The sequence below is a fragment of the Anoplopoma fimbria genome, chromosome 10 (assembly GCF_027596085.1).
Source record: "Anoplopoma fimbria isolate UVic2021 breed Golden Eagle Sablefish chromosome 10, Afim_UVic_2022, whole genome shotgun sequence".
Classification (NCBI taxonomy): domain Eukaryota; kingdom Metazoa; phylum Chordata; class Actinopteri; order Perciformes; family Anoplopomatidae; genus Anoplopoma; species Anoplopoma fimbria.
This window is the reverse complement of record NC_072458.1, coordinates 5,154,139-5,168,900: the sequence shown is the minus strand read 5'-3', so window position 1 is coordinate 5,168,900 and position 14,762 is coordinate 5,154,139. Positions and strand designations below refer to the sequence as shown.

The 14,762-nt window shown below is 42.6% G+C and overlaps 1 protein-coding gene across 1 annotated transcript in view; it reads left to right on the top strand.

Annotated features, from left to right (window-relative positions):
- The window catches only part of nup153 (nucleoporin 153), a 15,330-nt gene continuing 568 nt past the window's right edge, over positions 1-14,762 (top strand). Inside the window, exons 1-22 of the mRNA XM_054606289.1 lie at positions 1-121; positions 3,308-3,527; positions 3,611-3,886; positions 4,376-4,515; positions 5,377-5,505; positions 5,840-5,956; positions 6,110-6,154; positions 6,390-6,443; positions 7,710-7,850; positions 7,939-7,991; positions 8,183-8,318; positions 8,636-8,803; positions 8,906-9,004; positions 9,087-9,171; positions 9,269-9,370; positions 9,470-10,117; positions 10,286-10,465; positions 10,598-11,476; positions 12,234-12,668; positions 12,874-13,092; positions 13,223-13,409; positions 13,684-14,762. The exon at positions 13,684-14,762 is cut by the window's right edge and continues 568 nt beyond it. Coding sequence (XP_054462264.1) covers positions 44-121; positions 3,308-3,527; positions 3,611-3,886; positions 4,376-4,515; positions 5,377-5,505; positions 5,840-5,956; positions 6,110-6,154; positions 6,390-6,443; positions 7,710-7,850; positions 7,939-7,991; positions 8,183-8,318; positions 8,636-8,803; positions 8,906-9,004; positions 9,087-9,171; positions 9,269-9,370; positions 9,470-10,117; positions 10,286-10,465; positions 10,598-11,476; positions 12,234-12,668; positions 12,874-13,092; positions 13,223-13,409; positions 13,684-13,771 — 4,479 coding nt within the window. The 5' untranslated portion in view covers positions 1-43 and the 3' untranslated portion in view covers positions 13,772-14,762. The remainder of the gene's footprint in view (positions 122-3,307; positions 3,528-3,610; positions 3,887-4,375; positions 4,516-5,376; positions 5,506-5,839; positions 5,957-6,109; positions 6,155-6,389; positions 6,444-7,709; positions 7,851-7,938; positions 7,992-8,182; positions 8,319-8,635; positions 8,804-8,905; positions 9,005-9,086; positions 9,172-9,268; positions 9,371-9,469; positions 10,118-10,285; positions 10,466-10,597; positions 11,477-12,233; positions 12,669-12,873; positions 13,093-13,222; positions 13,410-13,683) is intronic.

The following is a 14,762-nucleotide window of genomic DNA, read 5'->3' as shown; positions in this document are numbered from 1 at the left end:
TATCCGGCGCCGAAACACCGATAGTCACTCAGACGAAAGAGCCATGGCGGCCACGGGTGGAGGGAAAATCAGAAGCAGGAGATATCACATCGCCTCTAAACCTTACGCCAAGAATAAACAGGTAAACCCAATGAAAGTGTTGGTGTTAAAACCCCGTGTCGAGGACGTCACCGTTACCGCGGTGCCATTATGCCTTAGCTCTTGTTATTGTTGTGTTGGACACATTTTATGGCCTGCTGTTAGCGCTTGTGGCCTCCACGCGTTGCTAGCATGTAGAGGCAATGCTAGCAAGCTGCCTCGCATGCTAGCATAACCAGACGGACTTGACAGGTCAAATCACAGCAGAGAGAGTCGTTCAGACGTCGTTATCTGAACGTGAACACACGACACGCTGGGCTGAGCCACGTTAGCTGTACTAGTAACCCCTCAACTGTTAGCAGAGACCAAGGAAGTAGAATGATAAGTGTTAGCTGGAGTGGCTAATGCTAGTTAGCCAGCTAGCATTAGCAAGCAGCGTATTGTTGTCTTCGGCTCTTAAGTTTTTTGGAGTCATCACAAGTGACATGATGGTTCTGCTTAACGTGGCATCTGTCTGCATCCACGGGGAGCCAACTTTCTTGTTATATTTTATGAATATGTTTCTGGGTTGCCGGGAGTCGGTTTGGACGTCAGGCTAGCTAGCTAGCGTTAGCCACATCTCTGCCAGTTGGATTGCGCAGGAAGCATTGGCTGGTTGGGAACCCACATGGCTGCCTGACTGGCTCCACTTGCCGCCTGGACCTCGGCTAATGTTGCCTTTAAAACCTCTCCAAGATGTTAATAGTGGACCAGGAAGACCCATTGAACTTCTTTGTCCTTAACTAAAACGTGGATTATCCTATTGATCTATAATTAAAGGTGTTGTTTATATTAATGTGAGCATATTGAGTTCCTGACTGACTAAACTAGAAAGCTTACTTTAAAATGATGCCAGTGAGTTTGAATATTGATAGTGATATAAGCAGCTGATCATAGTGACCAGCTAAAATGGATCAAATAGATTATCATTTAACAATTTACCAGGTAATTAATCTTTTGATGAATAGTCATTGTTTATGGCTGACATCAGTTATCCACACTTGTGTTTTGACTTCAACCGCTTCATCTTATATACAAGTTATCCTAATTATGTAAACAGTGACAAGGTTAAAGGTAAAGCAATATATTCCCCCCAAAAAACTATTCAAATTTTTTGAGGGGAGCTTAAGTGATGACTATGTAGGATAAGCATATATAAGCATTACGCTTCTGCCTATGCCTTTTCATTCATATTGTATACAAGATTGTATATAGGCTATATTTGTTGTATTGTGGGTGATGGCTGAATAAAACACTACGACTACTACATCATTTTAGTTTGAATTAATGTTATTATGAGTTGAACGGTGCCTCAGTCATGCCAATTGGGAGTCATGATTCCATCTTCTAAAGCTCATATATTTGAATAAATGGCAAATAGTGCAGAATTGTTTGAAGTCCATACAAATGTGGCTGGTATTAAGTCAGCCAAAAACTATGATTATCTAAATCTTGTGTACAGTTGTACCTAAAAGGTGGTTTTAGCTTTTCTTCAAAAGCTTGGTTTACACAACACTGCTGGATAAAAAGCAGAAGGAGCGTGATTAGACATGTAGTAACGTTTGTGCCATCTCTACCTGATTCATCTGTGGGACTGCTTACTTAAAAATGGGGGTCTTTACAAGTCAATAATTACCTCATCACATTACATAAATGTAATAATATAGCTGACTCGAAGATATAAAAATGTTTAAGGATGCATGTTCATCACATTCATATCAAAAGCTAGATTCACTGATGTACTTAAGTACTGGAATATTCACTCAAAATGACTGTGTTACAGTTAGACATGATGTCTTTCAGAGAGAGCAGTGGCCCCTGTCCACAGCAGAAATGCAGTGCCCCTAAATCCTTTTAACAATAGCTTATGAAGCACTAAGTAAACTAGCACTGTGGTGGGATATACACTTGCTCTTGACTATTGTAAGTTCTGTGTTTTTGCATGAAGGTTAAAGTGCAGAGTGGCCCACAGGTGTATTTTGTAGATAAGCAGGAAAAAAGAAGCACATAGGACTCTTATCAGGTGTGAAAGCTAGCAGGGGTTAATAGACAGGGTGCAGATGAAGTGATACACCCCCTAGCTAGCCCCTTCTCTCAACCTTCCCCTCTCCATCTATTCTCTTATCACCAGAACAAAACAAACAAATTGTACAGACAAACAAGTACGGTTACAGTCCAAGTCTAAGAACCAAAGAAGATCATTTTATCAATAAAAAACTGGTGCATTTATAATTGGGGAAAAGCACCACATTCTTCTAGTTGGACAAACCTGTCAAAAGTTTTACACATTTTTGTTCAAATGATCTGCAATACGCCCACCTTTTGAATAAGTCAATGCATTCATAGATTTTGGATAATGTATCTGGTTTTGTTGTGCTCTCTTACAGCAACTTCAAAACTGCTCCATCTGTCGGGGACATAACTCATGAAACAGACCTTAAGTCATGAAGCTTTTAATGCTGGTCTATTCCACTACTGGAGCATATTTCGCTCAAGGCACTAAGTGTCATGGCCCTTCCTTAACTTTAGTGAACACAATATACTGCCGAACCTAACTCTTAGCTCTACAAACCCACTCAAAAATGGAAGACAAATTCAAGTTAACAGTTAAGACCTCTTATTGTAAATAAGAGTTTTTACAGGTTATAGATTTCACAGAAAAGGGCTTTCTAGATTTTAAATCCTCAGAAATTGTGTTGCATTCCAAGTTTGATGTAGGAGACAAGACTCATCCTTATCAACTGGAATGAATCTAGACTTCAGTACAGGGCCGACCAGCATCACTGGCTCACTGCTTCACAGTAGCATACACAGTGCCTGACCCAGTTTCACTCTGTCATACTCGGCTTGTGTTTTGCTTTGCACTTGGGAGGCCTAATGGCTTCTTATTGCAAGTAGGCCTGTGCACCTATTTCAGATTGTAAAATGCTATTTTTCTCATTGTCTTCAATGTTAGTAGTTGAAAAACAAATATGCAAAATTTAAGCAAAACTGTTTTGTATGCAGCGTTGCCTAACACATTTAATTTTATCCATGCTGATCGTCAAGGGAATTTTCTTATGAAGAGGCTACAGATAATGGCCTGACTTGATGGTACTTTGTTGTGTCTCTATATGCGTTCGTCTCTGTCACTCTCTCATTTCATGCCTCTGTTTACGACTTCCTCTCCCTCTCATTATTTTTTTTCCAGCAACAGTCAGGCCTCATCAGTCGAGTGACAGACACAGTAAAGAGCATCGTTCCTTCCTGGCTGCAGAAATACTTCAAGAACGAAGATGCTCCTGAAGGAGGAGGGGCTGTACTGGGGACAGACCAGAACTGCCAGCCCCCACCTCCTCCAAATGGCAGCGAAGAGGAACCTCCTCCCCTTGATGGATGCGACTCCCCAGAGCCAAGCACCAGTTACACAGGTCAGTCTCTCTGTCACTCTTCACATCTTTTCAATATCCCGTACATGAGATTCTCACCTGTAACTTCTTTCTCTCTCGCACAGAGCCCTCAACCAGCCGGGCATCCCTAAACTTTCAGGACTATGTGCTTTCTCGACCTCCACTGAGTCGTTCGCACCTCCACTTTCCGCCGCTGGATATCTCCTCCCCGACCCTGGGGGCCACCAGCAGCCTTTTCTCCCAACCCTCCACCTCCTCCGCCCCTGGACCCTTTTCGACAGGCTTCTCCTTGGTCAAAGAAATCAAGGACAACCTCTCGCAGCACGAAGATGATAACATCTCCACCACTAGCGGCTTCTCCTCCCGCGCCTCAGAGAAAGGTAAAAGCAGAGTGACTTCTTCACAAACGATTAGTGTGTTGATAACAGGGTGGAAACTTATCTGAACACTGATTTTATTAACATATTACAATGTCTGTCTCAAAAGAGCTTTGCAATCCATGCTTTGTTTAAATCTCTTTTCTTCCTTTAGTTGTCTCCACCATGCAAATGCACCACCCTTACACTTCACATTATACCATTGATTAAAATGTACGAAACTACAAAAATGTCAGAAAACAGTAATTGGCTGTGTTTCTGTCTTTGCATATTCTGAACCTACTGTGTGTAACTTTAGTTTTAAGAAATCGTTGGTAAATCTTTTAAACTACTAGTGTTGCAGTGCATAGAGGATGGTGTAGGCAACTTTATTTATCTTGTATATTTATTTGCTCAGGCCTAGAGAGTATAGACCGGGCTGCTAATTTACATTTCTGCATCGGGGCTCTCTTAAAATGGAGTTATTTTAAAAATCTGTTATCTTTTTAACAGATGTCCCTACATCCAAAACGGCATCACTTCCCCAACTTTGGTCCCCAGAAATGGACAGAACACACTCTGGGCCTCAACCTTTCCAGTCCAGTCTGAGAAAGCCTTCTTTCAACTTGTCTGTATTTGGAAATTCCTCCAATGTGAGTAACTGTGTATCTGTTCATCAAGAAACTGAATAATGCTTTCTGAAAGAACAGAAGTGTGCCACAAAGCTCTGCATTTTGGTGTGTCAGGGTTTGATGTAGGGCTTTGCCTTTGCAGCAGTGACCCACTTGCCTGTCTGGAATTTGGTCCATGCACCCAACCCAAGTCATTTGTACCGCAGACTTCTACACATTTCACGTTGACCAATACTTTATTGGTGTCAATACATTTTTATTATAAATTATTATGGGATTTTTTATAATGAAATCATGTGCATTATCTTTAAAACCAATGTTACTGTCAGTCCACTCACATCCAGACAGTATCTTGATTTGTTGCATAAAGTTTCACATGCATTAATTGTTCATGTGCACGGCAGCATGACAGACACCTAACCCCAGTCTAGCCACCTCAAGACAACTGCTCTGCTTTTATGTGCATTAGGACTCAGATTCATTAAAATGATAAAGACATATTCCAGAGTGACAATACAAGTCTGAGCTTTTATGCATCAGGTGATCTTAAAATCTTTCTATATCAAACCCTGTGTGGATGGTAATATATCTACATCTTATATAAGTATATAAAAGTATTTGACATGACTTTATTAGAAGAAGGAAAAGGCTTACTTTTTAAGGGTACAGAATTTGAAATGATAATGATTATTAAAAGATTTCATGTATTTGCAGTTTTATTCAATACACTTTTTTTGTTTGGCTGCTTAAACCTACTTTTACTTATTTTATGCATTACACAAACTTTAATCGGATGATGTTTGAGAATGCCATTGATTGGTATTACAATGAAGTAATTTCACTTAATCCTAATGTAATATGATAAAACCATCTCTCTTCCAGTCGTCATTAAACAGCACAGTACTTAACTCGAGCCAGCTCGGAGATTCACCCTTCTACCCCGGGAAGACCATGTATGGTGGGGCAGCTGCAGTCAGGAGCGCTCGTGCTCGTCCTGGAACACCATACCAGGTGAGCCAGTGAGAACCGCACAGTCTAGAAACTGAGACTTGTGTATCCAGATTCAAACAATGTTAGAGTTTTGATAAATATTTCACATGGTGAGCTAGCACACTTGGTTTAACACGTTGTATTCAGTCTCCATATGCATTAAGCATTGTGGCTGTTTTAAGTTGAGCAGCTTTTAGTGGGTAAACATTACATTACATTACAGTCATTTAGCAGACGCTTTTATCCAAAGCGACTTACAGGAAGTAAGTAAACACTGACGTCATCGGATGAATATGACTGCAGTGTGAATATTATTCATTTAATTGGAGACTAAATTAGCTCATCTGATCTGCAGGCCCCAGTGAGGAGACAGATCAAGGCCAAGCCTGCTGGTGCTCAGCCCTGTGGGGTGACCAGCGCCACAGCCAGACGCATCCTTCAGTCCTTGGAGCGAATGTCAAGTCCTCTAGCTGTGAGTACACACACACACACACACCATCATCTCCTCTTTTTGAACTTTATTTTACCTCAAAATCTGACATAAGTTAGACATTTGATATTTTGCCACTGAACATGTTAATGTTAGGTGATTTGATTGATTGATTGATTGATTTGTCTTCTACAGGATGCCAGGAGAATCCCAGCAGTGGCCTCATCCCCCCTGTCAGCAGTAAGAGCTTTTAATATATTTACATATATTGTAAGCATTTGTTTGCAGTGGCTCATTTTACAATACATTACTGTATGTGATCAATAACACCCCCAAAACACGAGAAAAGCATGGACATATTCTCAAAAGTCAAGTGTCCTTAAAATATTGGAATCCTGACATCAAAAACACCTGGAGACATCTTATTGTTTTTTTCTGAAATACAGTTTTCTTACATGAGTGTTCTATTTTGCAGTCAATGGATGGCACAAATCTAGATGTTTCACATTTCCAGGCCAAAAAGAAACGTGTAAGTACAGATTCGATATTCTTCTTCAGATTCCTTTGTTTTTCAGATATGATAACTGTTGTATTTGTCCCTGTATGACATTAGGCATATTCTATGTATGCACACCAACAACTAAAGTTCACTTGTGTCGTCGGCCCAGTGCGTTTTGTAGTTTAGCACAGGCTTAGTGATATGAACAGGGATCTCATTGTACAAACCCAGCAGCACTCTTTGTGGTTTGTCCTCCTGTCATTTCCTGTCCTGCTGTCTGTTGGCCTCCTTTACACCAGCTAACAGGATTCTCCTCAGCTGGGACACAGTTGTTCACTACGCTGTGTGTTTTCTTTATACGTGCAAGCGAGCAAAAGTGTATTTGGCCCATGAAAGTGTGTGTGTTTGTTTATGTGCAGTGTGTTAAGCGTAGTTCGTTGTTAAACCATGCCAGCTCTAGATTGGACTTGTTCTCAGTGATAACTGTCAGGCATTCCCAGCTGCGACAGCTGTTTTGTAAATCCTAACAATGGTGTATTGACACTCACAGGTCCATTACAAGAAAGTCTACTATGTAACTGATTTACCTTGGCATGGTCCAAAATATAGTCCAACCCGTACTAGGTCTTTTTAAGCCAATATTGATGATAATAATAATGATAAAACGATTTATAGGCTAATTCTTAACCCAAACAATCTTCATACTGATTCCCTAGATTTGTTTATTTAATGAATTGTGGCCAAGATGCACACTGAGCTGGACATTATACAGTGGGAAAAAATCAACTTGCCTCTATACATTATAACTATATATAACTATATATTATGGTGACACTGTTTCTTAAAGATCTCACATCTTTATTGGCATTTCTGTCTGCCATTCTTGTAAGTTATGGGTCGAACATTGATACAGAAAAATCTGCAATAATAATATTACTTGTATCTGTCTAGCTCCAGTCAATATTGTCAACAAATTGCCCAATGAAGAATGGATCCCGCTATTGAACACTGTATTTGTAGGCATAGACTGATGAGACATAAAACAAGCATGGCCTGTGTATGTCGTACTTATACAATTTTACATTCTCTAGAGATGTTACTGTTCATGTTAGGGGACAAAGGTTCATGTTTGAGTTCAGAGGAACTAAGTTCATTATATTAAAAGCACTGTGCCAATGTAATGGCATGAAGACAAAAGCTTTATCAAACACATTTAGACAAAGGATGCAGCACTGCCTCCTTTGTTGATTCTGATTACCATCTTTTGTTTTTATTTACCACCTTTCCTCACTTCAGATGGATTCCCCCCTCCCACCGGTGCAGAAGCTAGTGGTTCCTGTTGCAGCGTCGGTGTCAGGAAACCGCTCTGTGTCCTTCAGGCCTACTTTAACTCCTGGAGGAGTGAGCCGAACTCTTGACAGGACCCCAAGAGAGACGGTCAGAAACAGTGCTGCAACATATTACACCATTAAATTGTTCCTCTATAACTTGATGCTAAAATGTGTTGTTCTGTTATTCCCCTTAGCCTACAAGACAATCTCCACAATTACCCGAAGCAGCCCCAGGTCCATCTCGAAGGTAATACAGGGATGCTCTATTTGACCAGCCAAGAAAGTTAGACTAAACGAAGAGAAAAGGGAACTATAATCTATTAACAACATGCCTAGTTAATGTCCAACTTTTTTTTGTTTTCGCTGCCTGACTGCTTTCTGTATCTTGTTAAGTTTATTTTACTCATTATACCTGTTCTTGTCCACCTCTACTACTAGCACAATGGGTTCCAGTGGCCCAGCCTATCCTCTGTCCAGCACGCCTGTAGCCAGCAGCGTGAGCTCTGGAGGGGGCAAGATGAAGAGAGAGAGGACCAGTACACGGCCTTCCTCTAAACGCCCTGAAGAGGAAGAGGTAAAGGATTTGAAACTGAAAACCTCAGTGCTCTGTTTCTAAAAACGTTATGTACATTGAAGCTAACATTATTTGTTTATTAATTATATCTTAACTGTAGATTATAGTTTTACAGCACTTGTCATTTAGATATACAAACAGCTTGTGTATGAAAGTGCTGTTGGTACCAGGGCAGTATCAGACTTATTTTCAGGTCTGGCCGAGGGAAAAGTCAAACATGGGTTTATCTAATTTCCCCATCAGTCTGAAAGATGCGCCGTTTAGATATGGCAGACGATGTGCACACAATGACACTCCCCCTTGTTTTCTGACTTTAGGTGGCTGAGGTACCGGACCTACCAACCATTTCACTTCCCATCAGCACATCTGCCTTGCCCACCTTCAGCTTCTCCTCTCCTCTTCCCCCTGTCCCCACCTCCACCACCAACAGCGCGTCTCCCATCCTCACGCACTTGACTCCCGCTAAGGAAACGGTCACAAAAAAGGTCTGTCTTAAAATGTTTTCACTCTATTATTATACCTCTCAAAGTCTTATGGTCAACAATAATATTTATCCATTTTTATTTTGTTTTCATGCATTTTTCCAGGAGCCAACAACGGCCTTGACACCTCCCTGTGTACCTTTTACATTTTCCTCCCCTATTGTCAAAGCAACCGCTGCTAGTCCTCCCTCCTTTTCCCCCTCAGTAAGTAAATGTTTTATCTCTTGGTTATGTTTATCTATTTACAACAGTAACATTGACAATAACGTTTATTTCCTTTTTGTAGGCTGGATTTACTTTTAGTGCACCTGTAGCAAAGTTAGGACCCTCCATGTCAAATGGGAAGCTGGCCTCTCCCATAGTGGCAGCAGGTAAGACAGTTTTCTTACAATTTGCATGATGCAGATCTTTTTTGCCTGTCCTGAGAAAAAATGGGTTTGATCTTTGTGTTTTTAATGTCTTCAACAGTGAAGTCCGCAACAAGCACAAGCACAGAAGATTTTGACGGGCCTTTCAAGCCAGCCAAGACCCTGAAGCAGGGCAGTGTGTTGGATCTTCTCAAGTCACCTGGTAAGAATCAATAACTCACTACACATTTACAGTATTTGTTTTGCATCATTTGGTTTACAAGGTTGATAACTGTTTCAATCCTTTACTTGCTCTGTCTAGGCTTTGCTTCTCCTGTTGCTAAGACTTCCCCAGGCCCAGACGACGCTGGGCTGCAGACCTCCACACAATCCACAGCCCCCTCCTCCTCCACCACCACCACCACCTCCGCCCTCTCTACAGCAGGGTTTAGCGATGTGTTCAAAGCCCCACCAGGCTGGAGCTGTGATGTCTGCTTGGTGCAGAACAAGTCTTCAGACACCAAATGTGTTTGCTGTATGGCCCCACAGCCCTCCTCATCCAAATCTATGGACAGTAAACCTTCAATGGCCACCTCGGTTGGACTAGAGAGCAGCAGCACGAACACCACCTCCACCACTACAACTACTGCAGGTTTTGGCACCATGTTCTCCAAACCTGCAGGAACTTGGGACTGTGATACATGCCTGGTTCTAAACAAACCTGATGCAGTAAAGTGTGTGGCCTGTGAAACGGCCAAACCTGGGACAGGACTTAAACCCTCACTGACTCTTCCTTCTGCCTTCTCAGCTGTTAAGACTGTATCCACACCTACAGCCCCTGTTTCTACAGGGTTCATCGGATTTGGAGACAAGTTCAAAAAACCTACTGGTTCATGGGAATGTGATACGTGTTTGGTAGAAAACAAGGCAGAAAACACAAAGTGTGTGGCCTGCATGAGCGCTAAACCAGGTAAGGAGAGACCCTTAACCATGTAGGTATTTGAGATTCAACAAAGTGCAAATCTTTTGGTTTTGTTTTTCATGAGGGTAGAATTTCATTAACTGTCATTGATTTTAAAGGCATCTTAAAAGTCAGTTAAGTGAAGCATCTCTCTCTCCTTTCTCATCTTAACAACAGGAGCTTCAGCAGGAGCCTCTTCTTCCGCCAGCAGTGCTCCAGTGTTTGGGTTGGGAGATGCGTTTAAGAAGCCAGAGGGTGCCTGGGATTGTGATGTCTGTCTTGTACAGAATAAGGCTGCTGATGTCCAGTGTGTTGCCTGTCAGACAGTCAAACCTGGAGCTAAAGTTGAGCCCAAAGGTAACAACAGTTGTCTGAAAATAAACAAATGTTACTCACAATCACAATTTTTAAGCTGTACCTCACCTACACTTTTCACCTATTAAAATCTTTGTTATACTTTTTTTTTTTTTTTTTTTTTTTTTTCCTCAGCTTTTGGTTCGTCTTTCGATTCATCAACTAATTCTGGAGGTTTTAAGTTTGGCACATCAGACAGTACCTCGGGATCTGGATCTGTAGGTTTCAAGTTTGGAAGCTCATTGACAGAGTCCTCCTCTTCATCAGGTGGATTCAAATTTGGGGTCCAATTTGGAAGCTCCTCATCAGAAACCACTTCTAAAGACACTACTGACTCATCAGGTTTCAAATTCGGCAGCTCATCTGAGGGCTTTAAAATTGGGACTGCCTCTAGTGATGACAGAAAGGCAGACCAATCTGCTGTAGGTTCTGGGTTTAAGTTTGGGGCAAGCGGTGGGATAGCATTTGGAACTGGATCATCTAGCACAGAGAGTAACTCCTCTAAGGGCGGCTTCACCTTTGGACTGTCAAAACCCAAGGAGAAAACACCAGACACCACCACCACCTCACCCTCTCTTAGTTTCACTCCTCCTGCCTCCTCTCAAGAGAAAAGTGAGGGTGCTGCATCATCAAATGACACCACATCCACAACCACCACCACCACCACTGGGTCGGCGGTATTTGGGAGTCTGTCGACCACCACACCACAAGGGGGCTCTACTTTTGGATCCTTACAAACAGACACAGAGCCAGCTGCTCCCACGTTTAACTTTGGGAAGCCAGAGGAAAAGAAAGAAGCCGCTGCCTCCCCTGCTCCGTCTGGCTTCCTCTTCGGTGCTGCTAATAAAGAAGCAGATGTTGCACCGGCCAACTCAGGAGGTTTTTCCTTCAGCAAGCCCAGCGCTCAAACAGAACAACCTCCACCCCCTTATAATTTTGGCAAGCCAGCAGACAAGAGTGAAACGTCTACTGCAGAGGCCCCGAAGCACTCTTTTGGCTTTGGACAAATTGCAGGTGAGAGAAAACTTGAACAGTGCTACTGTAGGAATGGGTTTATGAATGCTATGCATTCTGTTGATATATAATGCCTTCAGGGTTTGTTTGTTTTTGAGTTTCATTCGCTGATTTATTTGAAGGAAAATCCAGTTGAGTAGTTGTTTTAGTTTATGCTCTCCATTTCAGTCAATAAATTAATTGTAGATATCTGGGTGACACGACAACATCTCCTAACCTAAACCAGCAAGTTAATCCCTTGCAGGGTTTTTCTTTCCACTGAGATGTCCTTTAGGGGCCTCCAACCCCCAACTGCTCTAGTGGAGCTGCTCAACAGCTAACGGATCCGACTGTAGTTGTAGGCGATAAGTCATTCCTAAAAACAGAGAGCATTGTTCTCAGTAAACTTCCTAGAATAAAAAGAGGGAAATATTTGAAAATAAAGGTAAGACAACTGAAATGTCCATTCAAATTTACTTTTGCATTGAAACAATGTGCTTCAAGTATAGTAGGTATAAGTTTGACCAGAAACTATAATACCTGGGACTTGGGTTGTAGGTCAATGTTTCAATTATTGTAAAAGTGTTTAGCAAAACAATTTAAGAAGTATTTCAGCGATTTGGCATTGTGTTTTTCCTCAGGCCACATAAAGTTCCCCTTTGGCCATTATACGAAGAAGTATATTCTGTTCGTAAAGTGACTCGTGTAAAATCATTGGACTGTCCCTTTTTAACATTGCACTATATGAAACATAATCAACTATTCGTTCCCCCAACAGATTCTTCTGCTGCTCCTAAACAAGCATTTTCCTTTATGGTTGGTAATCCCACCAACACGGTCAACTCCACCACTTCGTCATCCACCACCCCGACACCCAATCTGTTCGGCACTACCACCACCACCACCACCAGCAGCAACAACGGCAACAGCGCCACTCAAGCCCCTGCTCCTTCTGCAGCTCCTAGCAATTTCATGTTCGGTCAAACTGCTGCAACATCCAGTGACGCTCCTCCAGCCAAAGCCTTTGTCTTCGGCCAGAGTCAGGACACCCAGCCGCCTGCCCCTTCAGCTGCTCCTCTGAACTCTACTCCAGCTCCAGCCCCATCTCAGCCCTTTATCTTTGGTGCTCCTGCCAGCGCTGCTGCTGCTCCTGCTGCTGCTGCTCCGTCCTTTGGCTTTGGAGCAGCTGCACCCACTGCTGCCTCATCTTCAGGTCTGTATTTGCTCATGGTGGTTCATTAAGATAATAAGTATGATCGTAATGTCTGTTTTGGCCTTAAGGCACAACAATGAATGAATCACTTGCAATGAATGAATCACTTGCAATGAATGAATCACTTGCATTCAATATTATACAATGTTACTTTGTGTATGTATTGATATCTTCTATCCTTTTTTTTTTTTTTTCCCACTATCAGCTCAATCTGCAGCTCCCTCCCCATTTGCATTCAGCTCGGCCCCCTCTGGTGGATTTGGGGCCAATCAGACTTCTTCATTCGGTTCCTCTTTTGGATCCCCCTTCACAGCCACACCTTCACAGCCCCCAGCCTTCGGAGCCAAACCCAACGCCACACCTGTCTTTGGTCAGCAGACCAACTCCACACCTGTATTTGGGGCGGCTGCTAATTCCGCACAAGGTGGGTGAATGTTGCAGTAAAATCCAGTTTCCCTTCACGTTGCCCATGGTATCAAATGGTCCTGATCCTTGAATTATGAAAGTATGTTGGGCACGAGTTCAAACATGTAAATGTGCCACATTTTTCTCAGGTGCAGGCTTTCAGTTTGGAGGAGCCAGTGCATTTGGAGCCACAAACAACGCCTCAGCAGGAGTGTTTACTTTTGGAGCGGGATCAGCAGCTTCTCCTGCCCCCCCTGCCAACCCCTCCATCGCGCCCCAGCCAGGACCTCCGGGAGATGGATTCAACTTCGCACAACCCCCAGCATTCAATATTGGGTAAGTTTTATTTCCTCAGTCAGAAATACATCATGTCAGATGTACATTTGACTTGAGTATGATGTGGTCAAGCAGCAGACTGTTAGTTTTCATGTAATACTACAGATATTATAAATGTTGGTGAAACATTAAACTTTGGCTCATTTTGCTCTTCAAAATGAATTATTACCATCATGGTTATTTAAAAATACCTACATTTATTAAGCATCAATATTGCCTAATGGTTATTGGTTCACTTTAGTTACAATAATGTGGATGTCATTTGCTCTTCCAGGGCAGCGAAAAACTTCACCGCGTCTCCTGCTGGACAGCAAGCGATTGCCGGGCGAAAGATCAAGACAGCAGTGCGGCGCAGAAAGTAGAGCCACGTGGACTCGACTATAACGAAGACTTGACTTTGACTTGACCGTATCCCCACTGAAGTCTGAATGAAGTCCTGGAAGTTCTCAGCAAGACGAACAATGAATTTATTTGGCATGTGAAGAAGGGCCGAGGCTTGGGGCCACTTTGTGCTCGGGCTGGACAGGTGTGAGTTTTGACTGTAGGCTGAGCTGATCATTCGGAGGTTTTTCACACCTAGACCGGATCCGTTAATGTGTGTGACTAACCCCACAGGACTTCACATGAAAAAACGGTTGACTGAACAATGACACTGACTTAGAAAAGAACAATCAAGCAAAGACCCCTCCTCAACATGACGAAACAAGACAGTCATATCTATATTTTCAACACTGGCAAATGTCTGCTAGACTTTAGGCATGACTTTTTGTAAGAAAAATACAAAGGCAAAAACTGCAAATTTAGAGAGTTGTGAGTGTACACAAAATCCTGTTAATTAGAATGGGTGATCAGGTTATGTGCTGTGATATGCAGAGAGGTAGTGAGAGCTGTGCGGCGAATCTCCAGTGGTCATCCGAAAAACTATTTAGACTGCTCCTCTTACAGGACTCGAGGTGCCATTGGAGACGTAGCCGTGGTGTGCTGTATGTACAGGGATGAGCGTGTAATCTTTGTGGTGAATGCAGCGTGCTTGTTTTTTTTTCTTACCCCCTCTTATGTACAGACTTGAGGTGTGTTTGGTATATTTGTACATGCTGAGGTTGCGTGTCGGTGTGCGTATGAAAACTGAACGAGTTTTTTGCCTAGGCCGCTAGCTAGCATCGCCACAGGTGAGCAAGCATATGAATGTTTAAAACAAAAACAAGGGGAAGAAGGAAGGAAGGAAGGAGGGGGCAGGGGTGGGAGAGGGGAAAACGTATCCATGCACTGTGGAGGACGGACCGGGCCGGAGGCTTACGCCCTAGTTCAACTCCTTTAGGACTTTGTAAATGCATAGTTTCCGGACTCTTGTTA